The sequence below is a fragment of the Onychostruthus taczanowskii genome, unplaced genomic scaffold (genome assembly GCF_017590055.1).
Source record: "Onychostruthus taczanowskii isolate IOZ18803 unplaced genomic scaffold, ASM1759005v1 scaffold8, whole genome shotgun sequence".
Lineage (NCBI taxonomy): Eukaryota > Metazoa > Chordata > Aves > Passeriformes > Passeridae > Onychostruthus > Onychostruthus taczanowskii.
In genome coordinates this window covers 5,751,226-5,773,160 of record NW_024505892.1, presented here as the reverse complement: position 1 = coordinate 5,773,160, position 21,935 = coordinate 5,751,226, and the positions used below count along the sequence as shown (strand labels likewise).

Sequence of the window (21,935 nt, the reverse complement as noted above, 5' to 3'; positions counted from 1 at the left end):
TTTCTTAAGTAGTGTGTTAACTATAGTTTTAGGTTATAACATAATGTTTAAAATAGAAACTTTGCTAAGATATTTTTTGAAGAGAGGACTGGCACCGAGAGAGTAGCCACAGGACACCTAAATCTTTCAGAGAAAGGGAATTTATTGCTCCATTATCAGAGTAAACTAATTTCTCGCTCAGCCGTGAAGACGCCGTCAGGATTAAGAGGAAGGAGATGACACTGACCAGACGGAATCCTTTGTTTGAATGGAATTTATGCATCATGTATGAATTGTATGAATATGCAACAGGCTATTCATTTTTTTTTAAGGCTTAATCCTCTGTTAACGGGTGTCCTTTTTCAGGTTTATTTTGCCCAGAAAAAAGGTACCCGGACGTTCCTAACTCTTTGTTTTTTATTGTCTCATATTGTCCTAATCCAAATTGTCCTAATTTCTATTACTCTAATTATATTACTATTTTTATAAACATTTTATCACTATAAAACTTTTAAAATCTTAAAAACAAGTGATTTAAGTTTTTCACAGGGGACTAAAACCATGTGAATGCATTCTTAGTTCATTAAAATTCGAATTGCCACGGGGGAAAAAAAAATCAAACACGCAGTAAAGAAGAAAAGGATATCCTTTGAAAAAAGGATAAGTGCTTATGATGCTGGATCCTTCTCGTTCTTCACCATAAAGTTATGTCCAGCAATTTACTCGTCAATACAAACCAAGAAAAACCTTAGAAAAATTTAGACATTTTGCCCCAATAGTTCAAGTTACTAGGACTTTTCTATGTGCACAAATAATCTTAAAACACCATTTCAGCACTGTTGCAGTTTGTTTGAGGTCACTAATAGAATTCCATAAATTTTTCCAACTGAGTCTACATTTTTTCTTCAACACTCCCAGCAGCGAGGGCTAAAATCTGACGTTAGTTGTAACTGCATAAGTAAGCTGACAGCCCTGAAATTGTTGCCTGCTCATGACAACTATGCTAATTCACAGCCAAAGTAAGATATTTCATAAAATCACAGAATGATTTGGGTTGGAAGGAACCTTGAGGATCATCTCCCCCTGCCATGGGCAGGGACACCTTCCACTAGACCAGGCTGCTCAAGGCTCCATCCGGCCTGGCCTTGAACATTTCCTGGAATGGGGCATCCACAACTTCTCTGGGCAATCCATTCCGGTGCCTCACCACCCTCCTCCCATCAACTACTTCTGAAACTAAGAGAGGGTATTGGCAAGTGGTAGTTAGCCTTCAAGTTCTAAAAATGTTTTCTTAACAGTTTGTACTTAAAATAATTTGCACTGTTCATTAGACTAGAGCTGCAGAATCACTGACCCTGCAACTTAAATGTATTCTTCATGCAGCTCAAAGGCACAAAGTGCTTGTCCCACAGGTGACAGGCTACAGTGTTTTAAAAGGGAATGAGATGAAAAATTAAGACTGAGATTTTCAAAAATGCTTTTTTTTTTCTCTTAAAAAAAAAAAAAAGAAAAAAAAAGAAAAAGAAAAGAAGAAAGCACGCTGTGCCTGTACAAACAGGACATGGTTGGCTATTCTACCTGAAGCAGCTCAGTTGCCAGATGTGCCAACCTGCAGAGTGCTAGGCAGTCCCTTTGCAATGACCTCACCTGCTCCTTTTCTTTGTTACAAACAGGCAAATCAAATCTTTAGAGTTTACAAATGAGGATTGTTCTAAACATAACCAGATTTGCTCTAAAGCCAGCCTTTGTGCGAAACATCCAACACAAAACCTGCACTTAAACCAGCACCAAATAAAACATCTGCAATTACCTGGGTACTGACAAGCCTGATTTGTGAGTCTGTGTTTGAACACGGGCCTGTATCAAAAATCTGTACCCAAGTACCACTGAAGGAACACGTATTTCATGTTGCAAGAACAAGATCTGGCTCTCTCTGAGAGAAAAATTACTAGTGACCATAATTTTCCAGTTACTTTAACGAAAGTTGTTACTGCCATTTCACTCAGAGCAAGGCTCGTGGATAGCACATTTGTTCAGTTTCACACATAATTGTAGTTTGTTTTCTTTTAATGCCACTGCTGTATACAATGAAAACCAATAAAACCCAAGAACCAGGTACTTTTAAGACAACTTTGCTTCGCTTGGACATAAAAATATATGTGAACACTTTGGAAATATGAAAAGGGTGCATATAAAAATGATGCACGTGGACTTTTGACTTCTGGGAAGAGGCTGGTCAAAAAAGATAAGGGGATACATGTCATTCACTGCAGCTGAGAGTAGCAGCTACCAGGTAAACTGCTAACTGTTTACTAGCATTTCTTAGCCCTTTGTCAGAGTCTGTCTCAGAGTGAATTCAAAACACAGCTCTCTTTAAGGACACAACATACTACACATACAAAAAACTCAAACCCCAAATCCAACCCCACCAAAATCTCCACCCTCCTTATCTGTGTTTGTAAAATACAGTATTGCTGAAATTCTCTTTTTATGAGGTGGCACAGGTATTTGTCAGCATAACCTGTAACTTAAGCTGCATCCTTTCATCTTTAAAATGTTCTAAAGTTTGTGAATAAAAGCAAAAGCATCTGTAACAAGTTTCTGAATGCATAAATTCCTTTATTGAAAATATTGTGATAGCACTGCATTACATATATTCAATATTCATAGTTTCAAGGGTCACAGAATTTTGATTGAACAACACTGTTTTGAATATAGACCACAGCGTTTAGATATGCTTTGACAAGGATAATATAATGGAGTAAGTTGTAGGTAGCAAGAGTGAAATGTATGCAAAATATTGAACTTGGTTTAATTTTGTTTGTTGTGGGGATTTTTTGTTAGGTGTTTGTTTGGTTGGGTTTTTTTAAACTATTAAGTGGTCTTACTCCCACCATTTAAAAGAGCAAAGAGTGTTAGATATTCTGGGTATCTTCAAAGCATTATGCTGTTAACAACTTCCAAAATATTTTAAAGCATTACCAATAAGAACTTTATTTATGGCTGTATTAGACCACAAAGAAAGGAAGTGTGAAAAGCTCATGTGCAGCGTGTTACAGGCTTACTGTGTATAGCACTGGTTTTCAGACAGTGAAACTTCTGTGCAAGATTAAGATTTAGAAATGCTTTTGAAGGAAAGGCAATTGGCTTTTTTTTAAATTATTACTGAATCTATTCAAAAAGGAAAGGACAGTAACTAAAGTGAGTTGTACTACTCAGTTAATAATATTCCAACGTTAGATTGTACTGTTTTAATGCACACTACTGTCTCTAAAACCTGCCTTTCTCAGGACAATGAAACATTCAAGTCTAAGGGCAGGACAGCATCTTAATGTTATTAATTAGGCCTGGATTGTGTAAACAAAACCACAGCTTAATGGCAATGCAGAATTCCTTAGCAAACAGTGAAGATTGCCAGTCCTCTCTCACACTCTCCCCATTTACCAAATGCTTTATAATTTGTAATATATTTTATTCATAAAATAAATTTTACAGATTTTGTAATATAGAGTCTTTTCAGCTTTGGCTGGGGGAGGGGGGAGTATCTGATAATTTCATTAAAAACAAACAAGAATATTGAGTTGACTGTCAAATCCTAAACCAGACCACTGCTTAAAGCAGTCTTTCAAAGGAAATTATGTGTAATTATTAGGAAAACAAGTTTTACACTAATATGACCTGGTCTGCAAGGAAAAGAACTTTCTTCTCTAAATCTCAACTGTATTTTCTCCTTAACAAATTCTTCAATTTGTAGAGAAGTGCTTATAAAAGCACAGTGAGTGGCTTATTTTGAACCATTTTGTGGTGATACAGAAAAACAGTTCTCTTAGAAATCTCCTTCATAATCAGTCAAACAATACTCAGGCAGGTGCTCAGAGCATGCTATCCCAATTCTGTGGACTGCAACTGAACTGATAAAGTCTACACCAGGGGGCAGTTGCCCAGTGTCTCCATACACTGCCAAAATAGTTATATATTAACAGGAATGTGACAGCAGAGTTAAGAAGAAGCACTATCCACCTTCTCCCTAATTTCAGGAAAAGAAAATGAAACAGAATTATGCACTCAAGTGTTTCTGCCAGGAAAACAAACCCTCTAATTAGGGTATAATGAAAACCAACTCTCATTTACAAAATAAAAATATAAAAATTAACTTCAGAAATCAAATAAATTGATTCAGAATAAATGCCAATGCATAAGAAACTCACCTCAACAGTAATTATCAAAATGAGATTTGAAACATTAAACAAAAAAACCTCATAGCTAATACATTTACAGAAAAAAATCTACTATACAGTAACAATAAATAAAATTATTTTAAAAAACATGTTCCCTTAAGTGCTGTGTACACCTATTTCTGATTCTTTTCCATGGCAAACAGTATGCTGTAGATTTTGGTAAAGTAACCTTTTATTTTTGGTCAGCATTTGCATGTTGAACATAAATACACATGGAATGTACTAGACAGTTATAGTTCTTCCACAGGATCTTTTTCACAGTTACATAAAAAGTTTTCAACTTATACATCATGAACATTTTCATAAGCATTGTATCTTCAATTGAAGAGTGCTGAAGAGGAAGTAGAAAACACTTCAGAGTGACCTCTTACTGTTCTGTCTCTTACTGCCTCTCAAAACCAATTCTTTTATTCTTGGGTTGTTCGGTTGGATTTTTTGCGTAGTCATGCTCTGGTACAAACTTGAGGAAAAAGCGTGTAACACTGTGAGGCAGCCTGCACCTTCTGGATAGCTTTTAAGTGCCTAATGGATCCAGTCCTTAAGGCAGTCAGTGTTTCACTCAAATGTCCATACTTCTACGTCTTGTATTATGAAATCTTCTTTCTTAGTTAAGATGTCATTATTGAAGGTGCTGCAGGAGTTGCTTCGCCCATGATACAAATCTGCATCTAACCATAAACCAAACCGGCCACTAAAGGGAAATACAGAACAGATTTGGTGTTAGATGGAACAGTAAAAGCACTGGAGCCTGTAGAAACAATCAAAGAAGCGATACAGAGCAATCTAGGTGACTCTGAGGCCAAATGTTAAGAGCTCAGTACTGGCAAAGCACTTGCCAAGAAGCTGATGGAGCCATCCCCTGGCGTTTGTTTGCACCAGTGAGTGGGGCAGCACGTAGGACCCTGCGAGTGCCCGCAGCCCTGGGCCACCCGGCTGCTCATGCTGCCAGCTGCGGCTACACCAGGGCACAGACCTTGGGGTCCCTTCCCTGCCTGTCTGCATGTGGGCAGAGCACCTTCTGGTTATCCACTCCTGATACAAACCATGCCCAGCTGTCCCATGGTGCAACCTCCAAGTAAGCTTTATTTGGTTGTACAGCCTTAGACTGACCTTTGAAACCTATGATGTGATTATGCCCTGTCTGTATCCCTGCTCTGTGCATCAACAGAAAAACAACAACTTAGTAAGGACCACTTGATAAACCCTTGAAACTGATGGCAAAATTGCCATTAGAAATTATCTTCCAGTGACAAACTTCTTCAGCAATGAGTGATGTATCTACCCAAAACATCTGGTTTTTTTCCTGGCTAAAAACAACTCAAACTCTGCAACAAACCCTACTTGCCTACCATCAGTCACTCTAAGCAAACAAAACTGCTCTCAGTCTGTAACAGAAACTAGATTGCTGAGGTATCTCTGATAAACAGCTTACTAAAATTAAGTTCAGCCACCTCATTGCAAAGTTTTTCTTGTACCTACAACTGTCCCTATTTCCATTTAAAATTTCACAAAAAAAAAAGTTGGCTATATGATTTGAAAACCAAACACTCACTCACCCTCCACCTCCAAGCTCCAGAGAGGTAGTGTCGCCGTTGATGAAGTAGGTGTTTTCTCCACTCCATTTAAATACCTAAGGAGGGGAAAAACATGAACATATTTGGACTGAGGATTCTTGTAATCTCAAAACTACTGGGTACCTACTCTTAGCAGCTAAGAGGTTTGGTCATCTTTTATCTTTTCCTTGAAAGAGGAAAAGGTAAGGTAGAAGGTAAAAGATCAATGCATATTTAAAACTATGAACAAAGCACCCTAATCCCTAATTTAAATGATGCTTCTCTCTCTAAATCAAGTGGTACCCTGTTAAAAAGGAACAATGTGTTCAATATGGAAAAAGTGCATAAGCTATGAGCATCAAGGGGTATTTCAGCAGCACTCTTATCTCTGTTTTGTGGTCACTGTGATCCTAAGAATGCGTAAAATTATATCCTGTTCTTGATATCATTGCCTTCTAAGGTGAGTCTTTGACAGTCCACTCCTTAAGTCCTTCCTCCTTCAATTCACTTAAAACCTTCTCCTCACCCTTACAGACTGTCCTCTTTTCAGATAATTACAGACACACTTGCTTGAAGTATTGCATTGAAGCAATGAATGATTAACTGCATTCATCAACATCTGGCACCTCTTCTACACTCAAACATGCTATTGTCATAAAAATGTCATAACTGTTTCAGAAGTGGAATCAAAAAAATCTTATTTCAGAAAGTGGACACCACTTACCTTGAAATGTGGACTGAAAGTGTAGAGGAATGTTTCACCAGTGCCATAGTAATGGTCACTAAACCTGAAGGGATGAGTAGCATACGCTCCAAATATCTGTCAGAATAAAATGATTACACTACTTTTGTGGCAAGTGCAGAATTCAAGAGAAAAACCCCCCAAACATGTCCAAATACTTTCTAAGGCTGATTTTCATGTTAGAAGAACGAACTAGTGAAATGTATCAGATGTGCAATGTTTTCATTATACCCTCCACATCTTCTGTATCCTGCAAGTTAAAAGCCAGATGACAGCCATGGTAGCAGCATTGCTGACTCTAGCAGCTACTGAAGAATGAGACCTCCAGAGAGGCATTGCTTGTGACAGCTTCCTAACTGAAGAACCTAAAAAAGGTATTTCCAAAGGCACTACTGCACGCACTGCAGTTCTAAAACTTTTATTAGTGCTGAAGTACTTTCCTCTGGTAGCTCTAGTTTAGGCAGTAGAAAATATAAAAGAATACACCAATGTCTTATTTTGGTACGACATGAGTTCATAGTATGACTAGCATTTCATAATGATCACTTTCCAAAATGCTGCCCTTTCTGCTCCACCCCCGCGGAACAAGCGCTCCTTACCTGGTTGTCCATGTCCTTGATGACAAGGAGAACTGGACTGTCGAGAGAGGCCGATTTGCGGTACAGAGTCTTCAGGCTGGTCCCGTGCTCCAGCGTGCTGTATGCCAGGTGCCACGGGTAGCCCTGCACCCGCGCGGGCAAGCGCCGGGCAAGCTGGGCAGGGAGCAGCAATGAGGGAAATGGTTACACAAGCAACACAGGCAGTGCCCCAGCCTGCTCTCTTTCTCGCAGTCGACAGAGGCAGCACCACATCTAAGAAGGAAACCTGAGGGCTTTCAGCCATACCTGCTCTATGTGCATGTTCTCCAGAAGAGCGCTGTGATGCTTTAGGATAGGCAAAGTATCGTCATCTTCTTCTTCTTCGTAGTAACTGCAAACGCTCTTTCGTCGTTTAGCTTCTTCTACAGTAATGATCTGTGGCAAGAGAACAAGTGTCCAACCTAAAGCACAGCTCTTACACCATCAATTCTCTGTTGAAGCCAATTCATTTAAAACTTACTCCTCAGCTGTCACACTGTTTGGAGAAAAAACACCACATGGGATAATTTTAACAAGCACAAGTACCCTTAAGCCAGTGAGGAAAATCTTTAGCTGGGGCTCAGTGCCACTATGGCACATAGCAAGCAACAGCAAAAGCTCTGAAGCTTTTGAGCTCAAAAGCTCAAAAGCTCTGAAAAGCTGATGAGAAAGAGAAGGGGAAGCAATGAGGCCTAGCAACAAAATAAACAGGAAACCTTAAACCGTCTTTTCACTGCCATGTGTATCACCACAGTGGTCTTGTCTAGGAGCAGGAATTTCAGGATGCAGCTGCAGAGCCCACTGTGCTCTGCTATGCACCTCGCTGCCAATAAGACTTCCAAATGGCTTTCATGTTACACACTGATCAAGTTTTGCATAATTTCTCCACGCCTTCACGATCACTGCTGGAACTTGCAGAAGCTGTCAACAGTCAAGACAACTGGGAAGAGATGCCCGGAGGTCCCACACACACCTGCCCCTCAGGCGAGAAAGCAAATGCGCTAGACTGACTCCAGGTGTGGAGTTAACCACACAATAAAGCACAGAAGTTTTGCATGAGGACCAGGCTGGTGAGAAGCTCTCACAGCCCTAATACCTTCAGCCACACCGAGCATCCCCAGTGGGATGAGAGCTACATATCTGCTGCATGCACTCATGCGCAGTCCACGCTCTCCTGCAGATGCCTGGAGCTGAGCAGGGCATGTGGGCACTGGCATTCCAGTGCAGGGTCAGGAAAAGAGAGGAGGGCAGGATCACAAGGCAAAATCTAGCCTGCAGAACAAACACTGCGATGTGTCCCTGAACAGCTGAGCATTACAGGTATTCCTGCCCACGATACTGCAACAGCTCTACAGCTTCATCCTGACCCTCCAGCCTCTTCTTCTGAGGCTACAGATAATCCTGTGCTGGAAAATTTTTCATATGGTCAATTTCAGGAAAGGTTTGCACTGCAAAATTAAGGTAATTAAAAATCTAAAAACCACCCACATCTAAAACAAACTGTTCAAAAACCCCAATCTTTCTACTTGTATCACTATTCTTTTTTCACCTTCAGACTGGTTTGCCTTCACTCCCCACATCCCAGAACATTATTGTATATTTTTTAATTAACACCTTTTAGACATTAAATCAAAAATACACAACTCCCCTTTTGAGGACTTTCTTTTAGGAATAGTCTCTCCCACTCCAGGAATGGGAGAGAAGTATCAGACAACCACAAACAACCAAGAGGTATCTGTAGCAAAATACAACCAAACTCACTTAGGTAACAAGAGAAAACCTATTAACACAGTTGAAAATTGCAAATTGGCTCCAGAGACAGACAAGCTCCCCCTCTTCTCTGCACACACATTTATTCAGTCTCTGGATTGGATATATGAATGAAGTTCAGTTAACAACTGCAGAAAGAGGCATCTGTAAGATCAGGTATTTACAGACCACACAAAAGCAGAAATGGATGAAAAGAATTGACCACTACAGAAACCAGATCTACAAAGTCTTTGAAAGATTTTATAGGGCTGAGAAAGGAAGCCACCTGAGGTGGAAATGCCCCTCACCTGAGTACAGAGCATGTTTATTACCAGGACAGAAGTTCCATCATCAGATCCACACTGTTCAAATGGGAACAATTCGACATACCTCCACAAAAGGTTCCTCCTGGTCCGGTCTGGCACAGTAAACAATTCGAATATTCAAAGGCATTTGTCTCTGTTTCATCATCTAGCAGTTTCTTTTCAGTACCCACTACTCTACCCCTGCTCTTGTGGCAAGAGTTCTCAGCCCCAGGAGTGACAGACAGCTACTGGCCACAGCATGCTGTGATAAAACTGCTTATATGCTGCTCTACAATTAGAGTTTCTGTTTCCCCGCAAGGGAGAGTGAAACTTTCACAGTCATCATGCCCAAATTTGGACTTTATTCAATAGAGATTTCCTGGCAAACCTACTTTAAATTGGTGAAGCTGGAATATATTAGAAATGAAAGAGACACACCTTTAAAAGCAGTTTCCAGCTTTTCTTCCTTTCAATAAATATCTAAAAAAAACAATGAGAGGAAAGCTCCCAGTGTGGTCAGATCTCTCCTACATGTGTCTTTAGATCACTGACTCTCCTTCACTGTGGTTTTATGAAAATGGCATGCAAATAACTGAACAGTAAAATCTAGAGCAATGTATGACTGCACTCAGCTCTAAGGAAAATGGGGAAGGCCATTTTTTTTATATTTCAGCTTACAAAGCAATAACATTGAGAAGCTACAAAACTGTAAAAATATTAGCTCCTTGGGAATAGAGGTTGCTACATTTAAAATTACAAGTCCCACTTCTAAGCTCCATTTTTCAACAGAACATACTATGAAGATCAAAATGCTCAAACAAACAAACAAAAAAGAGGGTAGTAGAATTTAAAGAAAACAAGTTTATGTTTAAGATGAATAATCAGATAACTTTTTTAATCACCATCAAAATATTTCCCACTTTGGAATTTATGTGTCTGTTTCATTTATCCCATATCTTTAGCACAGAAAGTGTTTAAGCATTGAGAAATGTGGTTTTAAAAAATGTGTGTAAGCCTATTTCCCTCAGAAACTAGGCTTTGTATGCAGAAGAAGGAGATAACAAGCACAGGCATGCCAAGTGGTTAAAACAGATTGCAGAAGACCACACATGAAAAAGCCAAAGTCCAATGATAAACTTATCCCACTTACACCCAATATTCAAACAGTAATGCTGTGTGCACCCAAGAAGCAAGGGTCTGGCCTATCACCACACACCCATCTATTTCAACCAGCACAAAGGAGTCTAGGTTGATGGTTACATGCATATATACGTTTTGAAGAATTTATTTGTAGCACATAAATACGTTAGGAATTTAGCAATGCTGACCACATATTCCTGTATAGCTTTGCAAAAGACTAATATCACATGGTCAAAATATTTACACAACTTCTGCTGGTTGCACACCAGAGAGCTCCCAGTTGTTTACCTGCCCTTTCTAGGGAGAGAAGAAATGAAGACTGAAGGAATATGAATACATTTGTGAGACAGATACAAGCCTTAAGGAAACACCATAAAATCCTCCAAAGAACAACTGTTGAGATTCTCAGCAGAGGATGCACACTCAATACGCACATGCTTCATGTAAAGGCAGAAGGCACTCACCTCCCAGCTTTTAGTAGTGGGCTCACTAAAGAAGTTGTCAATCATGTCAAGCTCCTCCTTTTCTACCACAACAAAACCTTGTTCTTTGGCATCTTTCCCATATATTTCTGGTGACCACTGAACAAAAAATGTGTACAAGTGATCCACCCTGTGAAGAGAAGAGGAGGAGACAAGCACTGTTCAGCAGTCCATGAACCCAACGCTGTCACGCAGCACAGAGGTGTTGCCCAATGCCAAAGCAGGGACAACTACACAAAGAGGATAACCTTGTACCTCCACCCTCCCATACCACACAAGGCAACAGCTCCCTCCACCTTGCAGCTTGAACCACTTCAAGGTTTCTCTGCTTGCATTCCCCACAATGTATTTTCCTCCTCTCTTTGTTATATGCAAAGCCAAAGAATCATGGTAAAGCAATATGGCTTGTCCAGTCCCACACAATTCATATTAAGAAGTCAAATTGATTGATATTAGATCATAGTCACAAAAGTTAAATCTGTAAAACATTCACTTTACCCATTTAGTTTTACTCCAGCAATGAAACAAGCAATGAGATCACCAGTGAAGTCTACACTAGTTTTAGCTGCCCTTTAAAAGTTAGAGAGGCTAGCCACAAAGCAATCTTCATTCTCTAAGCATTATGAAAATAAGCTGTTACTGACAGCTTTGGTAATGATATAGTACCAGCAGCACATGCTCTTCCATAAATGTAGTCAGCTCTCAGCCACTGTCTTTAAAAAGATATTCTGTGACAACATCCATAACAAACCACAAAACAATTTCTGAAGAAGGAATTTATGTATTAAGTTAAAACAAACATGTGCAATTTCAAACAGGAATACAACAGTGGATCCACTATACAAGAAGCTGAATTGTCCACAAAAAAATCAGGCCCACAGTAAAGAGGGCAGATAGAAAGATAGTAAGTGCTTATGACATCGGATCTTCCTCCAGCTTTTCACTAGAAAGTTACATCCAGCAACTCTTAGACCAACAGGAAACAGGAAAAACCTTTTAGAAATACAGACATTCCCCCCCGCCCCCGAACCACCATATTTCAAGTTACTTGGATTTATAAATATGCACAAATAACCTTAAAATACTCTTTCAGCACTGTTACAATTTGTTAGGGTCACTAGTATAGTTCCAGACTTTTTCAAACGAGTCTACAAAAAGCATAAATAATTTACTTTGCTTCATCATGGAAATAATGAAAAAGGAATAAAATAGCATGGTTCGCAGAGGTTTCAGAAAAAGCAGTCTGATTAGCTCTTTGCTAATTAATTTGAGCTTTAATTGAAAGAGACAACTGACTTGAGCACTGTGTATTTTATATACAGTAGTCTTACTCTGCAAAGACAGCTACTTAATTCCTACAAATCCCTACGAAAGGACAATAAAAGTAGTGGGTTTTGCTGTCTGGGTAAGATCAGTTTGAAAGCACATTTATGCAGGTGGATGAAGGAGAGCAGCACACTTGTATCACAGAATGTATTTATGTTTTAAGTCATCTCTGGAAATCATCTACACCAGCTCCTGCTTATAGCAGAGCTAACTTCCAATTTTTAAAGGAGGTTGCACATTCTTGTCCATTTGAGTTGGAAAACCTCCAACAGTGATTCTAAAAGTTCTCCATGCATAGTCCGTCTTCTGTGGTTTTTTTCTCTTTTTTCTCATCACCATTTCCTCTGAAGCATGCAGCACATGATCTGAGAAGGGTCTGGTGCCATCCTACATTTTCTGTTTCTTGTCCCCTCACCTCCATTTTTTAACCAAGTGTCTAAAAGGAAGAGGGGATTAATAGCCACCTAAGTTGTTTGGCTGTACTTCCCTACTTGAGTCAGCAAGAAGTGAAGCCTTCATTACCGCAAGGACACACCACTGATGTGTTGAGTTTGCTTTCAACTTCCCCAACTCCTTTTCAGCAGAGCTACACCCCAGGCTGCCCTTCCCCACCTATTGCTGCAGGAACTGCTCCATCCCAGGTAAACAATTTTTGCATTTGCCTTTTCTGAACTTCTTAATGTTTCTGTCAGCCAGTTGTGTTGAGGCCCCTCTGAATAGCCGCCCTGCCCTCCAATTATGAGCGCTCTCCAAATTTTGTGTCATTCCCCAAAACGAAACAGGTGTGTTCTGTTTCAATGTCCATGTCACCAGTGAAGGCATGAGGCAGTATCAGTTCCCAAGAATACCACCTGTACCTCACTGCCACTCAGACCAACTACCTTTGAGCCCAGTGGTCCAGTCAGTTTTACAACCACCAGTAACCTGCCTATCCAGGTCATATCTTTCCAATTTGGCTGCAAGGGTACTATGGAAGATTGTGTTGAAAGCCTTAGTAATGTGATGGTATCAATCCCTTGCTCTCTCCTTGCTCAAGGAGCTAGCAATCTCAAACAGAAAAGTTATTTGGTCAGTAGAAAAGCAATTTGTCCTTGGTAAATATATGACAGCTGATCGTGATCACTTCTTTCTATCTGTGTGCTTGGAAATGGTGTCTGTAAGGACTTGCTTCCCAGGGACTGAGGTAAAGCTGACTGCCCTGTGCTCCCACAGATGCTTCCTTGTGATTTTTCTGACAATGGTTGCAGCATTTGTCTTTCCAGTTATTAAGGAACACTCCCCCCTGAACACAACCTTTCAAAAGATGATAGAAAGCAGCTTTGTAATAACATCAACCAACTTCCTCAACATACTCAGAACATTTCCTGTCAGGCCCCATGGATTTGTATATGCTCAGTTTATTTAAGTAGTACATAACTAAGTTTTCCTCTGCAATGGACAGTTGATAAATCCAGACAATCCAAATTTAAAAAGTAGCAGCATAAAATAGAAATAGGTGATTACAGAGGTCATGTCATTCTGAAATGGGATGCTCTGCTAATAAAATTCTAACATTATGCTACAGTGGTACTTCCAAGCTACCAAATTGAAAACATTTGATCCAATTTTTAAATTGAAAAGCCACTTCTTGAGGAACTTACTTACAACTAGACAACTAGACAGCTGTGAGAAAATTTATCCTAGAACTCAATAACTGTTTTGGTGATCACATGCTTATGAGTGTATCATGCACTAAGAAAGACATCAATAAAACAAAGTACTTGGAAAGAGATAACTATAGAAACCTGAAACTAGTAACTCCAGAAAGAAAATATTCAAAAGGCTCTAAGTCCAAACAATGCTCCTGGCCCAGAGAATGACATTAATCCAGAAGTATCCTATGACTTTGTTATAAATGTGCTTGACTAAATTATAATTCTTCACAAATCTTGAGCATTGAGGTATTGTAAGCCCTCATATGCTTTTATGAGCTTATAGAGACTTCTGTGAGTCCTCTTTATAAGACATTAAGCTATAGATACAAACAGGTTTTCATAAATTTCCTCTGGACAGTTTGATATCTTGTTATCAGCAGTTTAGGAGTATTCTCCTTATAAAAGGCTAATTCAAAAGGTTTCTAAATCTAGCAAAAAAGTGGATGCCCTCTCAGCAGCACAATCTCAGTGCAGTGTCTTTTACATCAACTTCAGTGCAAATTATACATTCATAAAACAAACATGTTTGTAGAATTTACACTGTGGAAAATTAAAGAGATTTACTTCTTGACTAAAGAACTAGTCAATGATATTACTTACAAGCAAAGAAATTCTGCATTACTATCTGTGTCTCGGTGCAAGGCATTTTCTCGTAAAAGGTCTTCAGGAAATGTGTGACCTAATTACTGAGCTACTGCTACTCAAAATTCACTAGGGTGGGAAACCTACATACCACTCAAACATAAATCCACATAGTAAGAGCACACACAGACTTACCCTCTAATACTGTAAGCTATACCCATTGCAAAACTTCCCAGCAAAACAGTATCTCTATTTGTGTCCAAAACATGGGTGCCCCTCTGCTCAGCTGAACCTGGCAAGAAGCTGCCCTAGACTGAGTAATCTGTATATAAGGCAACTCAAGATGCCCCTCTGCATGCTGAGGTGAGCACTGCTGTGACCAAGCAGGCAGCAGAAAGAAGTGCTGCAGTCACTGATTAACTCAGCCACACCGTGCTGGTCATGGGGCGACGTGTGCCGGGACACACTCAGTGCCTGGGAAGCCGTGCATGGAGAGAGAACACCTACAGCTACAGCAGGCACAAAAGGCAAATGAGACAGAAGATTCAGTGCCTTTATGAAGAATATCAGCCTAAAAGTCTTCTTTCTGTATTAATCAAGTTTCCAGAGCCTTTCAACAAAAAAATAAATATAAAAGTACTGGGCCCAGAAAGTAACAGCAGCCAGCACGTGGAAGAGCGGCTCTGCTGGGAGCTGCGGGCTATGGGAACAGGCTGAAGTTGGAGACATTTTCACAACGGATGACAGAAGCTGTTTTAACAGCAAACATTATGACCATGGAAAAAATATAACTAAAAGCAAATCAGAGGAAGATTTAACTTACACTAAATATAGACATGCAGACCAATTTTTTCACAGTCTCACTCCAAATCTGGACAGCTTTTTTTGATTCTGCTTTGTTGTTTTTTTGGTTTTTTAAATTACTACAAAACATTAAGCTGCTGAACAAGCTACTGTGACTGGACTGGAGAAAGTTTTTTATTTATGCTGCTTTGTGGCCAACAAGATGAGAGTGTTATTCTTGTTATTTTCACACATGAATATAAATTGTATTCCAAGTAGTTTTAGACTTAGTGAATTATCTCCCATTTTGTCTAAAATACATGGCAAAGCTATCCCAAACAACCTACTGTTCATGGCACTCTCAAGATGCAACACTTAATGTTTATATTCTACACAATACTGATTCAAGAATATCCCCAGAAGGTAGGAAGTGTTGTGTTTTGCTTTGGGAAAGCATCCAAGAGCTTGGAGAAAACACCATCTTGTTCAAGAGGCAAAGACATGCCTGGCATTAATACAAAGGAATGGGTCTCACATTTAATTTCTGCTCCAAGTTCTACTTGCTCTGTCATGCAATTCTGGGGTGTTAAAACAGGCATGAATAGCACTAAAGAGACCCAAACTTACAACCAATCATTCACCACTACTTTTGATCAAGATCCAAACAGCAGCCCTGACACCAAAGATCTCGTGTGTCAGCCAGCGCAGCCAGGTGCTGCTGCAGCAGCTCACTGCGGAAGTTACTTTTTTCTCATTATAAAAACTGAAGTACAAACCGGTTGTCAACACTTCAGTTTATATACGGATTAGGTCTGCTCACCATTCAGAAAGTTTCTGCTCATAAAGGACAAGCAGAAAAGCTGTTTTCCAAGTCTGTGGTTAGAAGCTTGATAGATTTACCTGTTACAGACAGCAGTGATTAGAGATGACCTCGGGCAGCTCAGCAGCTTTATTCACTGTTAGCTGCGCTATCCCCAAAGCACTAACTGACCTTGTGTGGTGTTACAGCATCACTCCAACTCCTTCAAGTATTTACTCAAACTTCAACCCAGAATTTTCTGAACTCACCCTTTTTCAATCCCTGAGGAGCCAAGGACTAGCAATCCACAAACTAGGGATCATAGAAAGCAAGCAAACCAAAAGCTATCCAGCTGCTCTCCCAAGGACCACATTTCAGCTGGATTAAACCTCTTCCTCTCCTCCAGGAGGAGTTCCAAGACAGCAACTTCCACACTACTACAGACAATCAAAACACTCCTTTTCAAGCCACAAAAAACATAAACATTTAAATCAACACACATCATAGACATCTGAAATTAAAATTATGAAATAAAAATTATTTTGAAAAAATTGACTGCGTCTGAAAGAGACATCTCTGAGATGGATCACAAATTCAAATTCCTCTTTCCTGGCATCTAATTTACCAGAATCACTGATTTTGGTTCATCAACAGACCAGAGATTTGCTCCAGTTGCCTTCTGCCAACAAAAGAATCATATATTTGATTCTTCACAGCCAGTGAAAATTCTTGAGTGATATATGTGGAAAATCATAAACCTCCACTTCTCTACTTTGTTGGTTTGCTTTTTTCTAGAGTACTATTTATGCATTAATACACACCTGCATGAAAACATTTGTGTTCCTCAATTTTACTGCAAAGGGACTATTTTTAATGGGACAAAAGACAGAAATCCTCACACCTGTTTAGTTAGGAGCATCTCCCTTTTCCCACATGATTCCCTTTGCTCATGTGAAATACTTTTTTTTTTAGCACTGACACCTTCAGCCACTGCTCTCCTTTCCCTCATTTCCTAGACTACAGCTGAAACCCTGATCATCTCTCCGTTCTTTTATCATATGTTAGCTGCACATATATCCCTCTTTCCCTCTTCAAGTGGCACCTGAGCCCTTTTTCATTCCCACTGAGAGCCATATTAGACCAGCAACAAACATTGCTTTATGCTACTGGCACGCAATGAAATGAGGACACCCCTCAGCATCCCTGCTGCACTTCACAACTTGTACTATGTAGGTAATGTAGGATTCAGCTCTGGAAAGCACTACACATTTAAAAAGTAACAGACAGACAGACGTGTTTGTGCTGGCAGGAGTGCAGCTTACCTTTCCCGAGGAACAGCAAACCAGTACTCTGGTTGCTTTATCTTTTTACTGTACTGTTGAGACACGGTCGTGCTCTGAGACACAAAGGACTTTCTCATGGGCTTGCCTACTTTAATGCACAGAAACATTGGAGGAGTCTTGCTCTTCTCCTCTTTTGAAGGAAGCATATCTGAACAAGACACAAAAGAAATGGTCTGCTTACAGGAAAGTACAAATGCTGCAGCAGATAAAACACTGTGACAAGATAAATAATCTTGTGCAAAGGAATACTCAGAGGCACCATACACAGAATTACACCTCACTTCACCAGCACAACTGGTTAGTAAAACCACGTTCATCCTAAACTGAGTCCATTTATTCCCATTTCGTCACAGCCTGTATCCCCCTCAGCTGTATAGCTGTGTACAGAACAGCCCTGTAAAGAAATAGATAAGATGACCAGGCTAAGTGCTGCCTGCAACACAAGGCAGGCAAATAAAGGGGACATGTTAGGGTCCAGAAAACCTATCCAGGCTGAAGGGTAATCCTGCATGCACACACACACGCACACACACAAAAAGCCCAATCAGTTTCTCAACTCTGTCAGTCACACAGCCATACAAGCACCTTTGATCTGCACAAGACAAGGCCAAGCCTAGAACCAGTTTAGGCTCCTTAAATTGCTAGTATGACCAAAAACAACAAACTTGCTTATTAAAGTACAGCTTCAGTCATACTGAAGTTGCCTTCTTTGTTTTAGCAGTACATGTACAGCCAAATACCACCAACAGAAACCCTTATTAAAAAAAAAAAGAAAATAATTTTAAGAACAACTGTTCTTAAAATAGAGACTTCCACTTTAATCATCTCCCACCACCTGATCTGACTCAAGGGTAGGTCCACTGGTTCATTAAATTACCCAGAGAGGAGAATCAACGCTCCAGGACAGACTACTGCTTAGTGGCGCTGGGCTGCCATAGAAATGGTAATATGTGTGCGCATGCTCTGAACAGAGATTTTATTCAGGAACGTGCTTTCCTGGAACAGCCTGAATTATTTCTGATGATAACCAATATTTCTGATGCAATAACCAATCAGGAGAAAAGTGATCACTCAGTAGGACTATACATGTATTCCTATTTATCACTTCTTTAAGGGTTTCCATAGCATGAGAGACACCAGACACATGCAAATATTGTCAAGAATACTTCGGTGTCCCCCTTCACAGCAATGCTCTACTACCTTGGATACTATCAGAAACAAAACTGACAGACTTCAATGAAGCAACAGTGGCTACCAATACAGAGTGACAATTCCTAGGCCATGAAGTGTCCCTGCCAATACTGAAACTGGATGACATTTCACTATCCTTCTTAAAGCCAGCAAACAGAAGTAAAGATTATATAAGCAGTGATCACTGAATGTGGAAAGAAAACACAAGCTACTTATCAAACTACAAGCTTCAAGAATTTGAAGACAGCAGGTAATATAAAATTGAAATACACAAGGAGTAAAAAAGAGACCAGGTATTCAGAAACAAGAAATTTAGAGAAGACTGTCAATTCAAAGGTTACCGTCATAATGCTGTCCAAGCCTCAGAGGAAACAAGGATAACCAGAGACCTACCTTCAATTGGCACTTGAATTTTCTGCAGCAGCCACAGTCTGATTTCTGATTGATTGTCTAACTGTGTTTCTTGACAGGTCTTGTCTACGGCTGGTACTAATGAAGAGTCCACAGACTCTTTCAGATCCTTTTCCTCTGCTGCTGCTGAGCTGATTTCTAATGAAGGTGCTTTCCTTTCAACACAGCAGGAATCAAGCTCCATACTTTTAACTGTATGGACTTCATTAGCTTGGGACTTTGAACAGCTAAGTGTAAGGTCTATGCCAATTGCTTTATTGTTTTCACCTTTCTGGATTTCAACCTTGTGTAAGTCTTCAGATGACTGAGATACATTTCCATCTTTATTGAGGTAAAATTCAATAAGTTTATCTTTCTCTAGCTCTTTCTTAGTGTCCAATTCAGTCTCCACCTTACCTGTCGGGGTACTGACACATTTGTTTACTTCTGGAATAACATCTTGCTTTTCACACAGCTCTAAGTCTAAGTCAGCTTTAGGTTCAACACTGTCCTTTTTTTCCAAGGAATCAACTGTCAAGTGCTCCTGGACTTCTGTAGTAGGTTTGGTTACCTGCTGCTTAGTTCTCCCCAAGTCCCTGGGGTCAGCCAGCAAGCCTTCCATTACTGAGATTTTCCTGTCCAACCCTCTATCCATATGAGATGATGTCTTTTCCAGCTCAGTGAACTCATCCTTTCCTTCTCCTAGAAGGGATTTTTCTTTGGTTTTGGTATCTGAAGCATTTTTTTCCCTGGAAGGGTCCTTGGTACATGCATCTGCATCAAACTTTTCCAGATGTTCAGTGGCAGTGATGTTGTTGGAAAACTCCAGAGACTTGGATTTGATTGAGCCCGTACTCTCTGATGCCTGAAGAACTTCAAAATCAGCAGACTTTTCCTTATCTGAAGGCTTTATCTGTTTGGCACCCAGAGCAACAGATGCATCCCCATTCTGCTGCCTCTTTTCCTTGCTAAGGGATTTGAATTTGCTGAAAGGATTGATATCTTTCTCAGAGGACAGGTCTTCCCATTCTCCTGGCCTGTACAGAGGACAAAGATCCTTTGGTATGTCACTGTCAGGGGAAATGATGGATGTACATACGATGTTAAAAGCAAAATGGAAATGGAAAAAAAAATGAAAATAAAAACTAAACATCAACTTAACTTAAACCGTGAAACTCATCGAAAAATAACTTCCTCCAAAATAAACATACACTACTGGAAATAAGTGACTTTAAAGACAATGGAGAAAAATGCTGAAAGTATAATATCAAAATAAAATGAGTAAACCACTTTGCAGAATATGCCACGTGGGTGAAGAAATGTAACACATGTAATAAGAATGTGCAAGTCATCAGAAGTTCCGTAACAAAAAAACACAGGACATGTATTTAGCTGCTGGAATTAAATTCAAATCATATTAATATTGTAATTTCCCACACCTGACAATGAGTCAACATCTACAACCATCCATGCTTCCCTAGTCAGTACATAAGTATTTTTGAGAAAAAAAAATCAGAGATAAGCTGTATCCTGTTTGAACACGTTTACTGCAGAACAGTAACAGGCAAAACAGTTAGTAGCTTTCTTCTTCTATTTGTCTCCATTATTCAAACATATTGTTTGAATACAGGCTTCCCCAAATATTTCTTTTTAAAGCAGGACAATCATAAAATATTTCAAAATGAAAAATTCTGAATAAGCATATCAGCATAAAACTTGAGCTCTTTGTTACTGCTAAAACTCTGAGGAAAATTAGAAAACAAGATCCTCATCACTTAAAAATTACTAAGAAGGTATTAAACACTCCAGAAGTGAGTATAGCAAGTATCTGGAAAGTTTTTCTTGAAACGAGAAATTCAATGAATTTCACTGTTCAAACAGGTATTGCCTGTAAGAACAAAATCCTGCTTAGAACATATAGATAGCAGTGCCTGGTCTGTGCATAAATGAAAACAGCCCACCCCAGAAAGTCCATAACGTATTATAGATTATAACTGTCAATGCATTCATTTCTGGTTATGAGATACAAGTATTCCACAGTCTGGTGTTTCTTTAAGTCCTGAAGATGGCAGCTGAGGTGCTGTTACCTTTAAAAGTTTCAAATACTCTCTGAGAACAGTCCTGGTAACACAATAATGGTCAAAATTTAAACCTCTTCACATCCACTCAAAGAGCCCTAGAGACAGGTCAGTGCCAGAGCCCAACTGTGGCACATTACAAACGCTTTTATTGATTACTGGTTTGTACTCCTTTGCACTTGGGTTCTCACATTTGTGACCCATTTGTGTTTAATGCCACTTTAGTGTTCTAAAGAGAAAGTTGTTGTTCTGAAGAACAACACAAGTGAATCATTCCTTTGCTGGCACTTTACTCTGTTGCACTAAAACTCTTCCCCCTCCATTCCCCCATTCCCTACCCCTTTTCCGTGACCCTTACTGAAAATCTGCAAACGTAAGTTCAGGGAAGAACACTCCTTACGATGGCAATGCATCTTTAATCTTCATGTGAGAGATGTCATTGTAGAGAGCTATAGAGACAACCTCCTCCATGGGGCAGATGAGCCCATATTCTTCACAGCCGTTCTCAATTACCAGAGGATCAGACTTATGTGGGTCAAACATGATATTGTTTGGAGTTACTATCATGACTCCTCCAACGACGCCCTAAAACAGGAGAAGAAAGAGTCAGCACATCACATGTAATGCACTTATCATTGGGTGTTGGATTTTAGGCTACTACCCTAAAAGCAAAACCACTTTCCTGCCACTTTATACTGTGTCATGAAGTGTTTGCTAGCAAAACACTTTGCTTTCCAATTGCATCAAGTCAGACATTTTAAGGAGAGAAAAAAACAATTCTTAGTAACATCCAACTTCCTGGCTGATAAGGAAGAACATCTGAATTATTCATCTTTCAGTGCTGACTGCTACAAGCTAAAAATGTGATTATTAATCAATCTCAGACAAAAGAGATTAGTGGATTTATTTTTTAAAAAAACTACATAGCATTTTATTCTGGATGC

The 21,935-nt window shown here is 39.6% G+C and overlaps 1 protein-coding gene across 2 annotated transcripts in view; it reads right to left on the bottom strand.

Annotated features, from left to right (window-relative positions):
• Positions 1 to 2,581: 2,581 nt before the first annotated feature.
• Positions 2,582 to 21,935, bottom strand: part of NCOA7 (nuclear receptor coactivator 7) — a 78,765-nt gene continuing 59,411 nt past the window's right edge. The window contains exons 8-16 of one of the 2 annotated variants that reach the window (XM_041423955.1): positions 21,392 to 21,576; positions 18,917 to 19,983; positions 17,312 to 17,480; positions 10,788 to 10,935; positions 7,397 to 7,525; positions 7,112 to 7,264; positions 6,495 to 6,590; positions 5,774 to 5,847; positions 2,582 to 4,908 (exon numbers count right to left, since the gene is read on the bottom strand). In XM_041423955.1, the coding sequence (XP_041279889.1) occupies positions 4,773 to 4,908; positions 5,774 to 5,847; positions 6,495 to 6,590; positions 7,112 to 7,264; positions 7,397 to 7,525; positions 10,788 to 10,935; positions 17,312 to 17,480; positions 18,917 to 19,983; positions 21,392 to 21,576 (2,157 nt within the window). In that variant the 3' untranslated portion in view covers positions 2,582 to 4,772. Of the gene's footprint in view, positions 4,909 to 5,773; positions 5,848 to 6,494; positions 6,591 to 7,111; positions 7,265 to 7,396; positions 7,526 to 9,268; positions 9,377 to 10,787; positions 10,936 to 17,311; positions 17,481 to 18,916; positions 19,984 to 21,391; positions 21,577 to 21,935 lie in introns of those variants that run through there. The other variant, XM_041423957.1, reaches the window with a different exon arrangement.